Source organism: Peromyscus californicus, unplaced genomic scaffold (genome assembly GCF_007827085.1).
Source record: "Peromyscus californicus insignis strain IS unplaced genomic scaffold, ASM782708v3 Scaffold_5__1_contigs__length_169319896, whole genome shotgun sequence".
Taxonomy (NCBI): domain Eukaryota; kingdom Metazoa; phylum Chordata; class Mammalia; order Rodentia; family Cricetidae; genus Peromyscus; species Peromyscus californicus.
This window is the reverse complement of record NW_026294573.1, coordinates 50,264,402-50,282,673: the sequence shown is the minus strand read 5'-3', so window position 1 is coordinate 50,282,673 and position 18,272 is coordinate 50,264,402. Positions and strand designations below refer to the sequence as shown.

General features: G+C 45.9%; 1 protein-coding gene and 1 long non-coding RNA gene across 5 annotated transcripts in view; one reads left to right on the top strand and one right to left on the bottom strand.

Annotated features, from left to right (window-relative positions):
* Positions 1-13,842, top strand: part of Ak4 (adenylate kinase 4) — a 62,893-nt gene extending 49,051 nt beyond the window's left edge. For all 3 annotated transcript variants that reach the window (XM_052718047.1, XM_052718049.1, XM_052718048.1), the window contains 3 exons: positions 5,929-6,101; positions 8,960-9,078; positions 10,113-13,842. In XM_052718047.1, coding sequence (XP_052574007.1) covers positions 5,929-6,101; positions 8,960-9,078; positions 10,113-10,227 — 407 coding nt within the window. In that variant the 3' untranslated portion in view covers positions 10,228-13,842. The remainder of the gene's footprint in view (positions 1-5,928; positions 6,102-8,959; positions 9,079-10,112) is intronic.
* Positions 1-18,272, bottom strand: part of LOC128097490 (uncharacterized) — a 36,318-nt gene that overhangs the window by 2,099 nt on the left and 15,947 nt on the right. Inside the window, exons 2-5 of one of the 2 annotated variants that reach the window (XR_008213875.1) lie at positions 5,517-5,593; positions 4,270-4,437; positions 1,243-1,514; positions 679-909 (exon numbers count right to left, since the gene is read on the bottom strand). This is a non-coding gene — a long non-coding RNA (uncharacterized LOC128097490). The remainder of the gene's footprint in view (positions 1-678; positions 910-1,242; positions 1,515-4,269; positions 4,438-5,516; positions 5,594-18,272) is intronic. The other variant, XR_008213876.1, reaches the window with a different exon arrangement.

The window sequence follows — 18,272 nt, the reverse complement described above, 5'->3', positions numbered from 1 at the left end:
CTGGGATTACAGGTGTATGCACTACCACCAGGCAGCCAAGCTGCTTTTTGAATGATTTTTCCTCATTCATAAAAGAGTCCCGTTTTTGGTATAGGTTTTATAAGTATTGGTTACAAGCATGGAAATGATTTGTTTGTTCGAGACAGGGTTTCTCTGTAACAGCCCTGATTATCCTGGAACTTGCTTTGTAAACTAAGAGATCTGCCTGCCTCTGTCTCCCCAAATGTTGTTATTAAAGGTGTGTACCAGCATGGACAACCACACTTGGCCCACAAGCGTGGAACTCTTAAGGGGTTCTGGACATATATATGGTTAAATTGTAGGCATGTGTTATTGTCATTAATTAATATCAATATTATTTGTACTGTGTTTTTTTTTCCCCCCTCAGAGTTTTTGACACAGTCTCATGTAGCCCAGGCTGGCTTTGGATTCTCTAATGTAGCCAAGAATGACTTTAAACGCCTCATCTTCTTGCTTCCACCTCCCGAGTGCTAGGAATATAGGGCTGTCATCATGTCCGGTTCATTCTGTGCCAGAATCACTGTGGCATCACGTTCATTTGTATATTCAGTTTCTCAGCTCCCTGCTCCGCAGTGTAGGCAGACACTGTGTCTGGGTTACTCTACAAGGCAAAGGCTTCTTTCTGAACATTATGTCCGTTTCAGAAAAAGATCTCACCTGCAGCCAGTGGCTGAGCCCTCGTGGGATGCTTGGCCGGCTTTTTTCCTGAGTGCAGAAATAAATGGGCCTGTGGTAAAATCATTTGTCCCTTTGTCTTGAGACACAGTGGGACCAGTTTTTCCCCGACTTGTCTGTGCACAGAGAACAGAGGGTTCTTAAACAGAGGAGCCTTTATACAGAGGTTTGCAGATGGTAGCTCTTGCCTCCACACAAGGGGCATCTTGCCTCCTTAGGGGGAAAGAGGCATCGTATTAGAATAACTGGTTTAAGAACAAGGATTTGGGGCTGGGTAAATAGATGGCTCAGTGGTTAAGAGCAGAGCACTTGGATTCAGTATCCGGCACCCACATGATGGCTCACAACCATCTCTAACTACAGGGTATCCAAGACCTCTTATGGCCTCTGCAGGCACCAGCATGTATGTGATGCACATATATGCATCCTGGCAAACCACTCATGCATATAAATACTAGTAAAGACCAAGGAATTGGTTATATTGTAAAAACCCTTTCTGGAGGATTTCAGGAGATCTCAAGGCAGACATTCTCCAAAAATTCTTACCTAATGAGAATTGGCCTTTACTTGACAAAGGTCCCTTTGAAGACTTTTTGAAACAGTGTCTCATAACCAGGCTCGCCTCATGCATACAGCTCTGGTCCTCCTGCTTGGTGTGCTGGTTAGTTTGTTAATGTGACATATAAATGTAGATGTATCTGAGAAGAGGGGATCTCAGTTAAGTAATTGTCTCCCTCAGACTGACCTATGGGAATGTCTGTGTGGGTATTTCTTGGTGGTTGATTGCTGTGGACAGTCTTATTCTTGAGCAGGTGGTCCTAGAAAGTAAAAGAAAGACATTTGAATGTGGGCCTGGGAGCAAGCCAGTAAGCAGCATTCCACAGTTCCTGACTTCCCTCAATAATGGGTTCTTTTTTTTTTTTTTTAAAGCTACTTATTTCTTCTTTTATTTAATTACCCCCCCCCCCCCCCCCCCCCCCCCCCCCCCCGCAACACACACAGGGCTTTTCTGTATAGCCCTGGCTGTCCTGGAACTCTCTGTAGACCAGGCTGTTTCCGAACTCAGAGACTCACTGCCTCTGCCTCCCACGTGCTGGGATTAAAGGTGTGGCGCCATCACCGCCCAGCTAATAATGGACTCTTAGGGGATATGTAAACCAAGTGATAAAACCCTTTCCATCCTAAGTTGCTTTCAAAAGTGAACCAGAACCCCTCCCATGTGCCGGGATACAGGTTTGTACTGTCCCGTCTAGCTCACAGTTTTTGAATTTGAAAGTGCCCCCCACCCAAACATTTGTCTCTTAGTTCTTTGCTAAGTTACACTGGGATATAAGTGATGTGGAGGGCCCCTTATTGCACCTCTCATATCTCGGTGCTTCAGGTTCTAGAGTAGTGGTTCTCAACCTTCCTAAAGCTCTGATCCTTTAATACAGTTCTTCATGTTGTGGTGACCACCCCCCAGCCCTCAAGTTATTTCGTTGCTACTTCATAACTGTAATTTTGCTACTGTTATGAATCACAGTGTAAATATCTGACATGCAGGATAAGAACAGCTATTCTAGAGCATCTCCATGTATCCCAGGACCCTTACAGTGAGCTAGGGCAGAGGCGCTCTAGAGCCCTTGGCACAGTAGGGACCGGAGAGCCCACAGCTCTTTTGCTGACTCTCCAGGCTACCACGTACTGTTCGCACTGTCTGTTAATAAGGATGGAATGAGTAGGACTCCAGAGGTTAGAAACATGTGCTGGTAAACATGGAAAAGTCACATAAGGGGGCAGAGGAGAGGGCCTCTGCAAAACAGGATTCACTGTGGTTCCTAAGGATTCTGGGCTGGTGTGAACAGTTCGTACTCCCTCACTAGGTAGGGCTAGGAGAATGCCTCCAGCCATAGCTGGTCCCTGTGGCTCATGACTAGGAACAGCCTACAGTTGGGGCGGTCAGAGGTAACCATAGACTTAATAGGTGGGGAGGGACTTGTCACAAGGTGCCAGCCAACCGAGACAGATGTCCAGTTCTTCCCACCAGGCAGAGGTCCTGTTTTTCCTGAGAATGTGCCAGTAGACCCTGGCTCTGCACCTCCCTGTGGATGCACTCCAAGTTAGAAAAGCAGATGCACCCTGCTCCATTGCCCTCCACTGCCCTCCTCCAGCCGGTGGCATGGTTGGGAGGGCCAGGTGCCCAAGCCCAGGGGCCAGAAGGCATTTGGCACTCTTCACCGGTGCGCACAAATTCCCGAGGATCCTAGAGACCTGGTGGTGCTGTGGTTAGTGGTGCAGTGTGGTACTTTCAGCTTTCCACCTAGAGTGGCTGCTTCGACTGGGCACGAGCATGGTTTCTAGGTTGGCTTAAGAAGGGGCAAGTGGTGATAGGTGTGGCAGAGTAAGGTAGACAATTCCTGTAAGCCGGGAAGCCATGCTGGAGGGAGAGAGGCGAGCGAGCACCTGGTTCTTCATTCTACTTCGCTGAGACACTGAACCAGACACAAGGCAGCTAGCAAGTAATTCTCTCTCCCTTTCCCTGATACTTATTATCTCCGAGTTTGGGCCTTATTCTCTAGCCTAACTGGCCTGGAAATCACAGCAGGCCTCCTGCCTCAGCACCCCCCAAATGTGGACTACAGGGTCAACCTCCCTGCCCAGTTGTAATTTTCTACTCATGGAAAAATTGTAAATGCTGCCACCTGTTGACCAAATGTCCACGTGCATCCCATCCACTTTCAGCACCCCTGCCCAGGTGGCATCTCTGTGTTCTGGGCACATCAGAAATAAGCCCCACACAGGTCTCATATGCTCTGTCAGCAACCCAGTTTAGTGGGGTAAGTACCACAGTGGGTTGTTGGCAGTCTCTCTGGGATTACCGTTGTGAGTAGTAGGCTGTTTAGTAAGAATATTTTCTGTCTGTCCACTTTCCCCTTCCTCCTTCCCTCCATCTCCCTCATCGCCCCTCCCTTGCCTTGCATGTGTATACACCTACAACTGCAAGTTGTGGGTTTTGAATCCAGAGTCTTACAGCCTCCCTCTTATTGAGCTGCTCTCCACATCCCCAGAAATGGTTACTTTTAAATATGAATTTTCCTTCTCTTCCTCTCCCTCGGGTTGGGGGCGGGCATTTTGAGATAGGGTTTCTCTGTGTAACAGTCCTGGTTGTCCTGGAACTCAGAGATCCGCCTGCCTCTGCCTTCCAAGTGCTGGGATTAAAGGCATGCACCACTACCACCTGGCTGGTAATGGATTTTCCTCTTCAAAGATTTTCATGGATCTTATTTTAACTTGGAATTTATTTATTTAATTTTCTTTTTTTTTTTTTTTTAATTTTTATTTCCTGGAGCTGAGGACCAAACCCAGGGCCTTGTGCTTACTAGGCAAGCACTCTACCACTGAGCTAAATCCCCAACCCCTTAACTTGGAATTTATATAGGGGTACTTTTCACAAGCCAATGTCCTAACAATTCCGTCATTGTTCCAAGAACTTGAGTCTCATTCGGTTCCAAGGGTAAATAAATCTCTAGAAGGGAGTGTGGATCAATAGATATCAAATGCTAACTATATAGATTAGAGAAGCAAAACGTGTACGTTTCTTCAATGTCCCTCCTCCTGTCTTTATGAATAGCTCATCGTAGACGATCTTGATTGACAGGCCTTCATTCACAATGTCAGCACGTTCATTTCACACATACATGTGCCACCAGTGGTGAAAGAGCCAGGTTCACCATACTTTTGCCTCGCTGTGTTCTTGGCAGCCTAGGATGTTAGAATTACATCTGCATGACTCATGTGCTCAGGCCAGCTTGAGACAGTGATACAGACCAGTTTGAAGGATACACCACATATACCCTCGGAATCCAGGGCTTAAGACCCTAATCTACATTCTTGTCTAGGCCTGAACCCTAAAGCTGAGCATAACGCCGAGGCTAAGAATGGGATTTGAAAATCTTGAAAGTAGTTAAATGGCACTTTTCTTTTTGGTTTTTTGAGACAGGGTTTCTTCATGTAGTTTTGGTGCCTGTCCTGGATCTCACTCTGTAGTCCAGGCTGGCCTCGAACTCACAGAGATCCGCCTGCCTCTGCCTCCCGAGATCTGGGATTAAAGGTGTACACCACCACCGCCCGGCTTAAATGGCACTTTTCAAAGCCTTGCCTTTACGTCTAATCAAAGCAGCAGCCTGTTCTCCGGTACCTATGACAGTAGCCCAGATATCTGTGGAGGTTCAGACTATTGCCAGGGCCGTTGTTCTAGGATACCACACCTGTCCTGATGAGGCTGTCTAAGACCTGCCACTTCTAACCACTGTTGTTTATGTAATGCTTGGACAGGAACTAAAAGGCAGGCTGGCTAGACCTCCCTGTCCCATAAGTCTCCTCATACCTTATTATGAGAACAACAAAACCAGCAGTGCCCATGAGCCCAGATTTATATTTTGTTACTTTTCCACATTTAGAAAAGTAGACAGATCTGTAATTTTTGTAGCAACCAAATGGTTTTCAAAGGACTAGTTACTTTTGAATCAGGCTTAACTAAAGATAGTCTCCCTATATAGCCCTGACAGAACTTGCTCTGTAGACCATGCTAGCCTCAAAGCTCACCTCTCTCTACCCCAGTGTTGGGGTTAGAGGTGTGTGTTCCACCATATTCAGTCAGGCTTAGGTAAAAAAAAAATTTTTCTTATTGAGACAGGGTCTCACTTATTTCCCAAGCCGGCCTGGAACTCACAACGCTCTTGGTGTATCCTCCCAAATACTGGAATTACGAGTGTTTGCTGTCATTTTCCTGGCACATTTCAAGTGTGCCATATGGAATTGTTAGGTTACGGGATACATACCATGCAGGTGAATATCTGGGTAAAGGCATCTATTGGTTCAGGATTTCAAGGCTATGCCTGCAGTTACTTGTGGTAACCTGAGAATAAATAACAGACTGTAAGCTAAAAGGCCCCAGATAGGAGCCTGCACTCTCCTGCAGAGGAGGAAATGAAGAAAGTACTATGTGCCCAACAGCACATGGTGGTGGTTAAGGCAGAACTTAGCGCAGGCTAGGCTAGTGCAGTCTGCTTTCAGTCATGTGAGTCCTAGATCAAGCATGTAAGCTGAGCCATAAAAGAGCATTCTTCAGAGGTCGTTACAGACTCTTTGTTTTCTCCTTTTGGATTGTGTAGACTTTCTTATTCCCCATGCTCAGTGGACAGTGTCTTGCAGTTGATTTTTGTTTGTTTGTTTGCTTGCTTTGGCCTCTAGGGTTCCCGAGGACATTAGTACAGGCAGAAGCCTTGGACAGAATCTGCGATGTGGACCTTGTGGTCAGTTTGAATATTCCTTTTGAGACACTTAAGGATCGTCTGAGCCGACGATGGGTCCACCCTTCTAGCGGGAGAGTCTATAACCTGGACTTCAACCCGCCTCAGGTGCAGGTAAGCCACGCTGAGTGCTGGGCGGGGACGTGAGTATACTGTTGAGAAAGAAAAAAAATTTTACATGGCCAAGAAGCATAGAAAGAGTTGAAATTCAGTAGTAGTCAGAGGGGAGATCTGGGACTAAGGCTTAACAAGATGGAGCCCTGCTGGAGACCCGGGGAAAGCTGTGTTCTCCTTTTTGTTTCATGAATTTCATTTAACTATTAATGACTCCTTATTTTATTTTCGTTTTTTGAGACAGAGCTTCTCTCTGTAACAGTCATGGCTGTCCTGGAACTCATTCTATAGACCAGGCTGGCCTGGAACTTACAGAGATCTGTCTGCCTCTGCCTCCTGAGTGCTGGGATTAAAGGTGTATGCTACCACACCCAGCTATTGATGCTCATTGATTGATTGATTGATGATTGATTGAGACAGGGTCTCTTTTATATAGTTCTGGCTGTCCTGGATCTCACGATGTAGACTGGCCTCAAGCTCAGAGTACTGAGGCGATCCTTAGAACCATATGGCAATGTACATTTGTGAGGATAGCCTGAACAAGTGAGAAAGCTGTGCATATTTCAGTGCTTATAGTAGCCAAAAAGCAAATAAAAAGGAATGTTCTTCAATAGGACTGTTTAGATAAACTGGACAATATCCGCATGCTCTTGGGTTACAGGATTGGTAAAAAGAATGAACATGGCGGTTTCTTTGCCCTCCAGTGTTGGATCAGAACCCCTGAGGCTTGTTACACTTATCAAGTATCCTACCACAGGGCTACACCTCTGTTTCCAGATTAACCACCCCCTTTGCCCAATAGGTAGCCTAGGCTGCCTCTAACTCAAAATTCTCCAGCCTTCCTTGGTCTTCCAAATGCCTGAGAGATTATGGGTGTGCACACCACGCCTGGTTCAGACTACTTGTGATTTGTCTTTCTGTTAATTTTTTTCCTCTGACTCCCTGATCATGGCCGATGGAAGTCATGCACGAACTCATTGTGTCCTTTCTGAACTGGAATAGGTAGCATGGTATCTGAATATAGATGGAGGCAGTCAAAAGTTACTTTAGGGTGGTATTAATTACCACTGCTGGTTGCCATTGTGCCAACACTGCCCTTAATGATGCCAGTTCACCTGTGATAAGCATCAGCCCCCCACCTCTCCCCCTTTTCTTGTTATTTCCCCGTCCTAGCTAATTGCTTTGCTCATCCCGTCATTTATTTCATAGACCCAGTTTCATTGTGTTGCCCAGACTGGTCCTAGCCTTCTGAGTGGACAGTGTACCGCTGAAGTGTAACCCAAGAAAGGGCGATAGGAAAATAAAATGGGAGAGAAGAAAGAAGTTTGAAAACACAGACAGGAAAACAGAAGCCTATCTCAAAGGCCCCTGTTCTGGCCTTACTAAGACGTGCTCATCAATTCTTAAAATATCTGGAAAGCTTTACTTGCTAGCGTGTTCCTTTCAAAAGCCCAACTCTCCCTAAAAGAACCCCTCATGTGAATGTATGCTGTTTCCAGAGACGGCTGTGGAGCGAACGGCCAGCTCCACCAGCCACTGGTGTCTTCCCCGGGATAGAGTACTGCCCGGGTGTCCTTCTGCTACTTCTAGAAGCATCAGCTGTGTTTGCTGGTACTCAGCAATGAGTTCTAAGCATGGCAGCCCTCAGTAAAACATGGATCAGTCACAGCCTCTCCTCTTCTGCCATGCCGACACTCCCTGTGATAATGATGTGCATTACCATGCATCATCAATGTAATACCCGAAGCCCCCAGCTGCAGCAGGATTTCACTGTGTTTTAAAGTCATGGACAGCTTCTAATGGTCCACGTGAGTGGCCTCAGCCTTGTTGTTCCTCCCCAGCCTGTCTCTGACAGGCTCACTTGTGCAGCTTCCCCCAGAGAGAACAGCTGGGGGCTTGGGAGCAGAATTCTGATGCTCCTGCTGTGCATTCATGTGTGCATTCATGTGTGCATTCATGTGTGTATTCATGTGTGTAGGTAGCTGTGATTCATAGAGGATTCAAAGTAGCAAAAAGGAAGTTTGTTTGTTTGTGCAGCCCTGGCTGGTCTGCAGCTAACTACTTAGATCAGGTTGGCCTTGAACTTGCAGATAGATCCACCTGCCTCTACTGGCATTAAAGGCACATGCAACCACAGCCACTGAAATTTTTATGTATTTAAATTGATCATTTCTTAGAGTGCTTGTCTCTGATCGTCCTTTGTATTCGAGTCACGCTTATTTTGATATACCTTAGGACATGCCATGAATTTCAGAGACTGCGCCATAGCAGTTTGAAAGCTAGCAGAGGCAGTATGGAACCAATTTTTTTTCCCCACATTTTTTGCCCTTTTATTACAGGTATTTGTTTGCATCCATGTGCAAATGGATGTGTACTTGTGTGGGTACCATGGCACAAAGTGTGGAGGACTAAGGTCATTTTGCAGCAGTCTCCGTTTACCTTGTGGGTCCAGGGTCATCAGGCCAGGCTTGGCAGCAAGGGCCTTCACCCGGGAGCCACCTTGCTAACTCCCCAGTTTTTTCCCCCATAAGAAGCCAGAATTTAGAAAGCAAAGCCGTGTGGGGGGTGTTTAGCGGGACCAGCATGGCATTGTGTAGATATGTTGTTTAGGGAGGATTCCCAGAATTTAGAGTTGAAAGTGCCATTTGTCAGTAGCACTGAGGCGTGTTTATAAGGATGTGAATAGTTAGGGGAGATTTAGTGCCCTTCTCGGGACATGCGGTCAGCATGACGAAACCCCAGGCATGTTGCATGTGTGGTTGGAGTTCACTTTGATCATGTGGGTTTTTAAGAAGAAAGTTCTGACCTTGGAAATGCCCAGTGACTGGCCATGTTAACTGGCTCCTCTGGTGTTTTAGGGGGTTGATGACGTCACTGGTGAGCCGCTTGTCCAGCAGGAAGATGATAAACCTGAAGCAGTTGCTGCCAGGCTACGACGATACAAGGATGCGGCGAAACCAGTCATCGACCTGTACAAGTGAGTGTGTGTCCAGTGTATTCATGGTCGGGTCCAACCAGGAAATCGTAGGGCCTGATGGGAGGAACGCTGGGCTGAGCTAGATGATGCTTCCTCCAGCTAACTATGTCTGAAGGCCCACACTTCCCAGATGGTGGGTGAAGTGATAGAGTGGTGTTATAGATGAATTGCTAAGTGGTCTTATTAAATAAAAACCTGCAGCTAGATATAGGAGTGAAAACCTGAGAGATCAGGGAAATAGGAAAAGCCACAAGCTAACCTCACCTCACCGAGACACCTCAGTCTTCAAAGAGAGAGAGCTACTTCATGTATACCCACGCCTATACCATTCTGTTCTCTCATTGACTCTCTCAGCTGAGCTTCATCACTTCCTCTTCTTGCCCAGTTCTGTCACTTCCTGTTTGTACAGACCTCTAGACAGACCTCTGTGGTTAGTGCTGGGATTAAAGGTGTGTGTGTGTCACCACACTTGGCTCTGTTCCCTAGTGTGGCCTTGAACTCACAGAGATGAGCCTTGAACTCACACCCTGCCTCCCAAGTGATAGGATTAAAGACATGTGCTATGATTGCCTGACTTTCATGTTTACTTATAGTGGCTGGCTTTCTCCTCTGATTCTCAGACAAATTTTATTGTGGGGGACACAATACATCACCACAAGTGGTATATGGGAGGTACAGTCTAGCATGTTCAGTCAGGAACTATTAGAACATGAAGACTTAAAAGTATCTGTCTGTATTATGTCTGGACTTCTCTTTTGGGGCTTGGGGTGGGGTTGGGTGGGTTTTTTGCAGTTGAGGCTTTAATGCGTGTTCTACAGGTGTTCCATCTCTGAGCTCCACTCTCGCCCCCAACCCTCATTATCTTATTTAATTGCCTCAGATATTTTGACATTCTATCATGTAAATAAGTGATTCAGGTAGACTAGGATTGGCTGTAAAACTATGAACAGACCAGGGGATGGTTAGAACCTTGGATCTTTGCCTGTACTGTGATGTTAAACAACCTCAGTGATGTTTATTGGGTTGTCTTTCAGGAGCCGCGGAGTGCTCCACCAGTTTTCTGGGACGGAGACTAACAAAATATGGCCTTATGTTTACACGCTTTTCTCAAACAAGATCGCACCTATTCAATCCAAAGAAGCATACTGAGCCTGCCATCGGAAGAACCAAGAAGACATGGTCGTTCACTCAATCATGCGTGTAGTCCTGGTGCCCTGGCCAAATTAGAAGCTAGCTGAGATAGCGTGCAGCATCTTTTCTAGTTTAAGTGATGAAGTAATGAGGCAAATGTAGTGGGTAGAAAGAATTCATGAAGAAGAAACCCTCCTGCCTTTGAAAAGAAGGTATAGCTCTGCAGGTGCATCATGCCCTTCATGGGAAAGTGAGTACAGACTGGGTTTCCACCAGTGTTGAGCCTACACTAGATGGGTTGACAGCCACGTGCTGCCCTCATAGCCTTTTTGCATGCGATGGTGGAGGAATCTCTGGTTCCTGCCACCTTCCACAGGCTGTTGAACCACAGCACTGTCAGCCTGAGAACTTGAAGGACTGTGGTCCCAGCTTGTCCTCTGCCATACCCTCTTGATGACAATTGAATAGATGCTGACTGCGCTCAGTGACTGCTTCTCCACAGTGACTGTTTCTCCCTCCAATCTTAGACACCCTAGTTTCTGCTGACTGTGTCTTCTCTCGTCTGCTTGCTCCCTCCATAGGCGATTCAGTAACATGATAGTTTCTGCCTTTATCCTTTAACTTCCTCTTTCTACAAACTGAGAACCAGGGGACTGGATTCAGTCCCTTCATACTGGGATCTGAGCCAGGCAGAAAGCTTACTTGGTTAAACAGCTGCTCTGACTGTCTTGAACCTACTCTGTACCTTTTATTGTTTAAAAAAAGATTCCCCAAAGTCTTTGGGAATTCTCAAAAACAAGGGAAAAGCTCACTTAAGGAAATGTGGGGTGATCGTATCTTCTGCATAGATGTAGTAATCGTATGGAAATCACTGGACTAATGAGATGGTTTAGGCTTCTTTAGTCAAGGCAAGATGAATATTGAACATGCTGCTAAATATTAATGCTGACAGTGTTTGTCTTCTGTGAGTGATCCAAGCAGATGGTAAGAAGCCAGTAAAGGGAACAAGCCTGTGGGCTTGGAGCGTCTTGCACTAGATGTACATTGCGCCTGCACTGAGAAAGACAGCTTTACCATTATGGGAACGCGGAGTCTTTGTTTTCTTCTGATTCCAAAGATGCAGTCTATAGGTGGCCATAAAGTCCAGAAATGAAGATGCTGATATTTTGTCAATCATCATGTCAATAAAGCATTTGTTAAAAGACTTCCCCGGTTTCCAGACTTGTTGGCCACCTTGTATATAATTCTTACTCTTCTTTTGGAAGAATGAGGAAATTTCTTCCCGCTGCCTTAAAAAGGTGTCCTGCACCCGCCTGTCCCCCAGGGAGCATCCTTTATTACTGGTGATGTAGTGTGACATCTCCTAGTCTGTGTGGGGGCGGGGTGTGGGGTGGACTTAGCACTTTAGTGGTATTGAAACATTACATTCTGAAGGCGTCCTGTGAATCCCCAGTCCAGTCACTGCCGTCCGCATATCCTGTGTGCTCATGAGTGTCTTCCTCGCTGTACCGCCTGGACTCTTGTGGTCCTCCTCAGTTGTTCTGCCATGTGCACGTTCTTTGTCTGCCTTAGTGGAAATGCAGACCAGCATCCCTCATGCTCTCCACCCAGAGAAGTCGGATTGTTAACTAGGTAAGCTTCTGAAGTGCAGGCGCTGCCTGGCCCAGGTCTGTGACCATCCAGGCATTGTCACATTGGTGCTGGGCACTTTGGAAGCTTGCATTTGGTTGTCACTTGGTAGGGGGTCAGGAGAAACAGTTAAAGCCCCAGGCTTCCTGGGGAAGCAGGTCAGGTGTGGGAAACCGTACAGTTTAGAGGAGGATCACCCTGTGATGATTCCCACAAGCCAAGGGAAGTAGAGAGTTAAAGGAATTCTGGGTAACTTGAGGGGTGGTGGCTATCTTCCAGCTTCTTTCTTCACCTCTTGTAGATATCGGGAAGAGCAATAGGGTGTGACCAGACCCCCGCCTGCACACTCTGTTGCTCCCTCTTTTTTTCTTTGCATTTCAAGCTCACTGGACTATGGTAGCCACATGGGACACTAGAGGTCAGGAGTGTCTGTCTTCTGGTGAGACCAACAAGGGGCAAAAACCCATCTTTTCCAAGGTCTGCTGATTCTCATGTCCATTGACCTAAAAAAAAAGACCTGGTTTTCTGTATCAGACTCGCCTGTTCTTTTCTAAACGATTTTGTAGAAAGAGCGTTAATACTGAAACTGTCTTGACAAAGGTGGAGTGACAGGGGCATCTTCTCCTTCCTGGGCCACGCATGCCCTGGCTTCAGTAGGGGTGGCTCCTGAGACTCCAGTCTGACTTGAATTACAGACTCCGCCTGGCTCTTCAGTTTGCTTCCCACAATCCTCTTGCTTAGAGCTTGGAAAACCCTGCATGTTCGTTCCTTCAGTATTATAACAAAAAGGTGCTATGAAGGAGGCCTTCTGAGTGGACTGTGCACTCTCTGGACCTCTATAAGCATCTTGGCGAATCTTCCCAGCATCCCCTGAGGTGGACACAGACAAGGAGTCCAGGTTATGAAGTCTTGCCCAGGCTCTTGATACAAGTAAACAGTGCAGCTATGACTCAGTTCCAGGTTTTCCTGCTTCAGAAACCACAGCCTTTTATTGGATGTTAGCTGTCTGTTTGGCCCTAAGCAACCCAGGACCATGAATGAGCCTGGTTAGGTCTGCTTGTGGGCTCAGGAAGAGTGGCAGGCGTCATTTGGAGTGGCTGTGGGAGACTTTCTTTACCCTTTTTGCTTAAGCAAAGGAAGTTGCTGGAAGAGTCCTTCAAAAACAAGGCACCGAGGCAGGCTGGATTCAGACCTAGGCGGATTGGCCTCTATTCCAGGTGTCAGGAAACCATGAAGCCATATGAAGAAAGCCTGCACCTATTAAACCGTGAAAGTTAGCCATAAATGCCACTCCTAATTTTTGGTGTGGCACACTGCACAGTTCTTGCCAGAATAAACGCCATCACCTGTGTCTCCCGGCACCCCTTGGTTTGACCATCCAGTCTGTAGTTGGGTGTGAAGGAGAGGTTGAGCCATTGCCCAGATGGCAAAGGTTCACATGTGACATTGATAGAGACTAGTGACAGACTATAGGAAGTCAACAAAAAGTTCTTTAAAATCCTTGAAAGGATCATCACCTCTCTGGACTGGGGAACAGGGAAGAAAACAGACAACTTGGTCTTTGTGGAAACTACAAGCAATGTTAGGGCTCCAGTCTCTTTTCTAGTTTTATGAGAGTTTGTACTACTGAATTTTATTTTTGTTTCTGAGATGAATAGATTTCTGGGGGAATATGTTCAACTCTGGCATTTCACTGTGACTCCCCAAAGTTCAAGGCAGTCTTCTAACCCAGTACCACCTGTCTGTCTTTGGTTCACTGGCCTGTGAACAATGGCGGATTAAGTTTCCCAGGAGTCGACAGGTCAGCTTCTCTTCAATGTGATAATTGGTGTTCTTAATTGGTGTATATATTTTGGCATATATGCTTAATTCAGAGTATCTGAGTGTGTTTTGTATATGCTATCCTAACTATTCATTGTATTAATTGATTTTTTTGTTATCTTGCTTGAAGATTGATTTGTATTCAATTTGTTAGGAATAAACGTTTTTCTGCTTAATATGCAATCAATTCATTTGTTTTTTTTTTGTGGCTGTTTACATTGTTTATGGCACATGATGGCTCCATTATTCACACTAATTTGCAAGTGAGGCAAACCGTGAATGTAACCTAAACAACCTGGTGGTCCAGGCAACCCTCCCGGTCCCATTGGTTTCCCTGCTGTCGCCTGGCTCGGGGACCCTCGTGTTCTGGTGGCTCTGCCCTTTGCCCATTAGTTTCCGTTTTTACAGAACTGGAGCCCGGAGCCCTTTGTAAGGTCTGCTGGGCGCTGGGGCCGTGAAGAAAGTAAAGTGTCTACTGGCCTTTCCCAGCCCTGGAGTGGCCGCCTCCTCTGTGGGGCCTTTCCGCGGCTGAAACCAGCTGGAAGCAAGTTCTAAACCCATTCATGGCCCCAGGAGGAACAGGGAAGGCCATCTGGGTAGGATGGCTATGTGGTAGGTTGTCACATGCTCCCTTGTTTGTGGAGGAGGTCACGTCCCTGCTCCTTGGGCTTCCTCGTACATGGACATTTGCCATGCTGAAGTCACTAAAGTGAGAGTAGCCAGATTGTGCCACTTCCGAGCTGATGATGGAAGAGTCGGAAGTCCTAGTGAGGTGAGCAATGCCATGGATTCTTCAAGGGAGAACTTGGAGCAGAGATGCTCCCACCTGGTCCATAGTGGGCGAGTAACAGCTGAAAATAACTGGGTTTGGAAAACTAAAGAGACTTTAGTTATTTGTTGCATTGCACTGATGTCAGAGGACAAGTTGTGGGAGTCAGTTCTCTCCTACACTGTGGGTCCTAGGGGTCAAACGGGCTCTGAGGTTTGATGGCAAACACTTTTGCCTGTTGAGATCTTGCTGGCTCTGGGTTGAGTTTATTACTACAGGACGGCATAACCTAAGTAGACTCAGGGAGCTGAGCCTAGGAGTTCGGCTTGTCTTCCACTTACTACTGGTTCTCCTGTCAAACTTCATTAGGTTCTAAGGATACAAATGTAAATAGAATTTTGCCCCTGACTTCCCAGTTGTCTGGACAGTGCGAGTGATGATAACTATTAGAATTAGCCCATTCATTGAGTGAACAGTAGTAACTCTTAGCTAAAGAAACCAAGGGACAGTTAGTATTTGAGCTGAGTTTTGCTAGAAAGAACATGTAGGGCAGATGTAGTAGGGAGTGTAGGGAGGATTGAGTACATGGCAGGCGGAGGCCACCTCAGCAGCCTGGGAGCCAGATGGGACTGAATGGGAGAGGCCTTGGAGTTTGCTGGTGGGAGACGGTGTAAGAGTGCCAGAAATTCTGTCAAGTCTGCATGGCAGAAAGGCATCCTCCCGCTGATCAACTAGGAAGTGTGTTCAGTTGAAGGGGGTAGTTAGACTAACATTGGGGGAAAACCACTTCTGGAGGGAAGAGAGGAACAAGATGAGAAAATGGGGGTGAGCTTGAGGCAAAGGGGAATGAGGATCTGTGACAGAGGGAGCCACTGCTGCCAGCCAGTCGCTGCCACTGTCGCAAATAGGGCCTGTTGCCCACTCACTCACTTCTTTCAGATAAACCTCTTTCGTGTGTGTTTACCATTTCCAATTTTAACTGGCCAAGTAGCAGACCCTTGTGGGCCAATTTGAGACTTTTAGAGAGGCAAAATAAAGGAATGAGTCATCTTGGTGACTAGTTAAATTAAGTGTGTATATAGATGTGAATGTAATGGAAGATATGGGCTGTCTGATGTCAGGTAGTAGGCCATGCTACAGTTACCCCTGCTGAACCTGAGACTGATAAATTTAGGCAGGCCTGTCCACTTGGTAAGTAAGTGGTTCCAGGGACTTCACTGAGCACCACTCAGCTCTTCTTTCTCATCCTGACTCCCATTATTCAGGTACTTGGAGGGACCACAATCTCAAGATGGTAAGAAATCAAGTGGCAAGAAACTACACAGTTCCGTTTCTCCTGTATCAGGCTTTTCTCCTGGCCAGGGCTCTGGGGTCGGTCCCTTTAACAAGCTGGGAAAGCTTCCCGTGGAGAGATTGTCTCATCTGATCAGGAGTTGCCATTCTCCATCCCACCATCTAAGGCCATGGATCTGGAGAGAACACAATTCCCTGACAAGGAGCCATCAGGAAAAAGAGATGGATGCCAAATCCAGCTCTACGGAGCTAGAGCGGCGGCTGTCTTCAGAGATTGTCCATATATACCAACGGTCTAGATCATGATTGTAACGCCATTAAATGTGCCATTTCAGATGGCTGGACATAGTGACAGCAGGAGAAGCTGATTGCCCTGGACACATGGGTCATCGGTCCTTTTCACATTACTCCATGAGTGCATAGGAGGAGGAAGGGTAAAATTGCTTAGACCTCAGAGAACAATTTTCTCTGTAAACTTCCCCCTTATTTCCCCATTTACTTGTTTTGATCTTTTTACACACACACACACACACACACACACCCCATTATGTGCATTGTATGTGGAGTTGGTCTTTTCCTTCCACCGTGTGAGTTTCCAAGGATCAAACTCACTTGGTAGTAAGCACCTTTACCCTCTGAGCCATCTTACCGGCCCTCTGTCTTATCTGTAGAAAAAAAAAAATCTGTTTCTTGAGTATGAAGCCAATAAATGAAGCCTATTATGTAATTTCTTTTTTTTTAATTTAGGATTTTGACTGTAAATGTTTTAATAGAAATACACAATCTTTCACTTTCTCAGACAGCAACAAAGGGGATGCTAACAGCAACTAGAACATGGGATTGCACAAGGCTGCGGCACAGCTGACTGCAAAGCTGACCTGCCCGGTCAGTGCCACAGTCAGTGGAAGGAACGCCGGAAGGCAATACCAGCAAGCGTGGACTATTACGTAATTTCTATATGAAAGTCTTACCAAAAAATTTATCAATACTGGTATTTTCAAGTTTTGGTAAGAAAATGAGGACTCTGAAAACAATAGCTACTTAAATCTGAGTCTTTTAAAAAAAGAAGCCAACAAAAGCAGGATAAAATTGTATTTAACTCATACATAGCTAAGACACAATACTGCAAACTCCTGTTTCATTTGGGTGGGGAATAAATATTTGAAATCAGTACCAACACTGGAGCCCTTATGGAAACAGGATTTAAATGAGAAAAACCCATGAAAACAAAGATTCCATGAAATCTAAAGACCCCAAACTTCCCCTAACATTGCCCCCAAAAGGTACTGTTCATTAAAAAATGTATTTCAGGGAGCTGGGGGTGAAGCTTGCTTTGTAGATGCTTCCATAGCATGTTCAAGGGCCCAGTACCACATATTTGGATTGGTGGTGTCTGAAGTTAATAGTAATATAAAGAAGAAATGTATTTCAGTGCACCAACAGGAGAGGGTGCTGTTGAGTAAGGCTCTGGCCTTGCTGTAGAAATACCTGGTACAGGAAAAATTCAACATCTTGAGAACAAGCAGAAAAAGCATCCACTACAGGATTGTCTTATCGTTTTCTTATTCTATCATGTGGGTGCTTGAAATCAAACTTGGGCTTGGCAGCAAGTGTTTTTACCCCTGAGCTATCTTTCCAACACTCTACAAAATTATTTTTAAGAGGAAATAAACCAGGAGTCTAGATTCTATAGCTTATAAAGAACATTCAAGACCCAACTTCAGAGCAGAGGAAATTGTAGTGCACCACTCCAACCATGAATCCAACAATCAGGGAAGCTAAAACAGACAGGAAGAACACCACAAATCAGAAATGCAGTCCTGAGCAGGACACAGCAAAGAAGCTGTAAATACGAGTTGATATAGGAACACCAGGTGAGTCAAGGGGCCTAAGAAGTAACCTCCAAGGTATACAAGAGAGTCCAAATTCAGCAGGGTGTACAGAGAAGACATGGGCATGGAGAATGAAAACTCAAAGGATTAAAACAAAATAAGGTGAGTGTTCAGAAAGAAGACAGCTATAGGGGATGGAGAAGACCCAACCCCCTTATAAGCGAATTCTCCAGAAGAAAACAAAACCATGAATCAAAACCACTCAAATTCATAATGCAGTATAGCTTATAAAAATAGGTTTTAAAGCTGGGTGGTGGTGGCACACACCTTAAATCCCAGCCAGCACTCAGGAGGCAGAGGCCGGCAGATCTCTTTTAGTTCAAGGACAGCCTGGTCTACAAATCGAGTTGCAGGACAGCCAGTAAGTACTGTTATACAGAGAAATCCTGTCTTGAAAAACGAAACAACAGATTTTAAACAACAGGTTTAAAAGCCCTGACCCTATGTATCTATTTCACTCAATGCGTAGTTTTAAAACATTCTTTGTCAGAGCTGTGCAACCTTGTCTTGGATCAGCATAAAACTACCTATCCAAGTTTCCTCAGGACTCTCACTTGGCAAGGACCAGTAGTCCACAGGACAGTGTAGGAATTTGGAAAATTGATGCAGCTTGCAGGCTCTTTTCTCTCTCATTAGATTGGCGATTCTTCGGGTAGTTT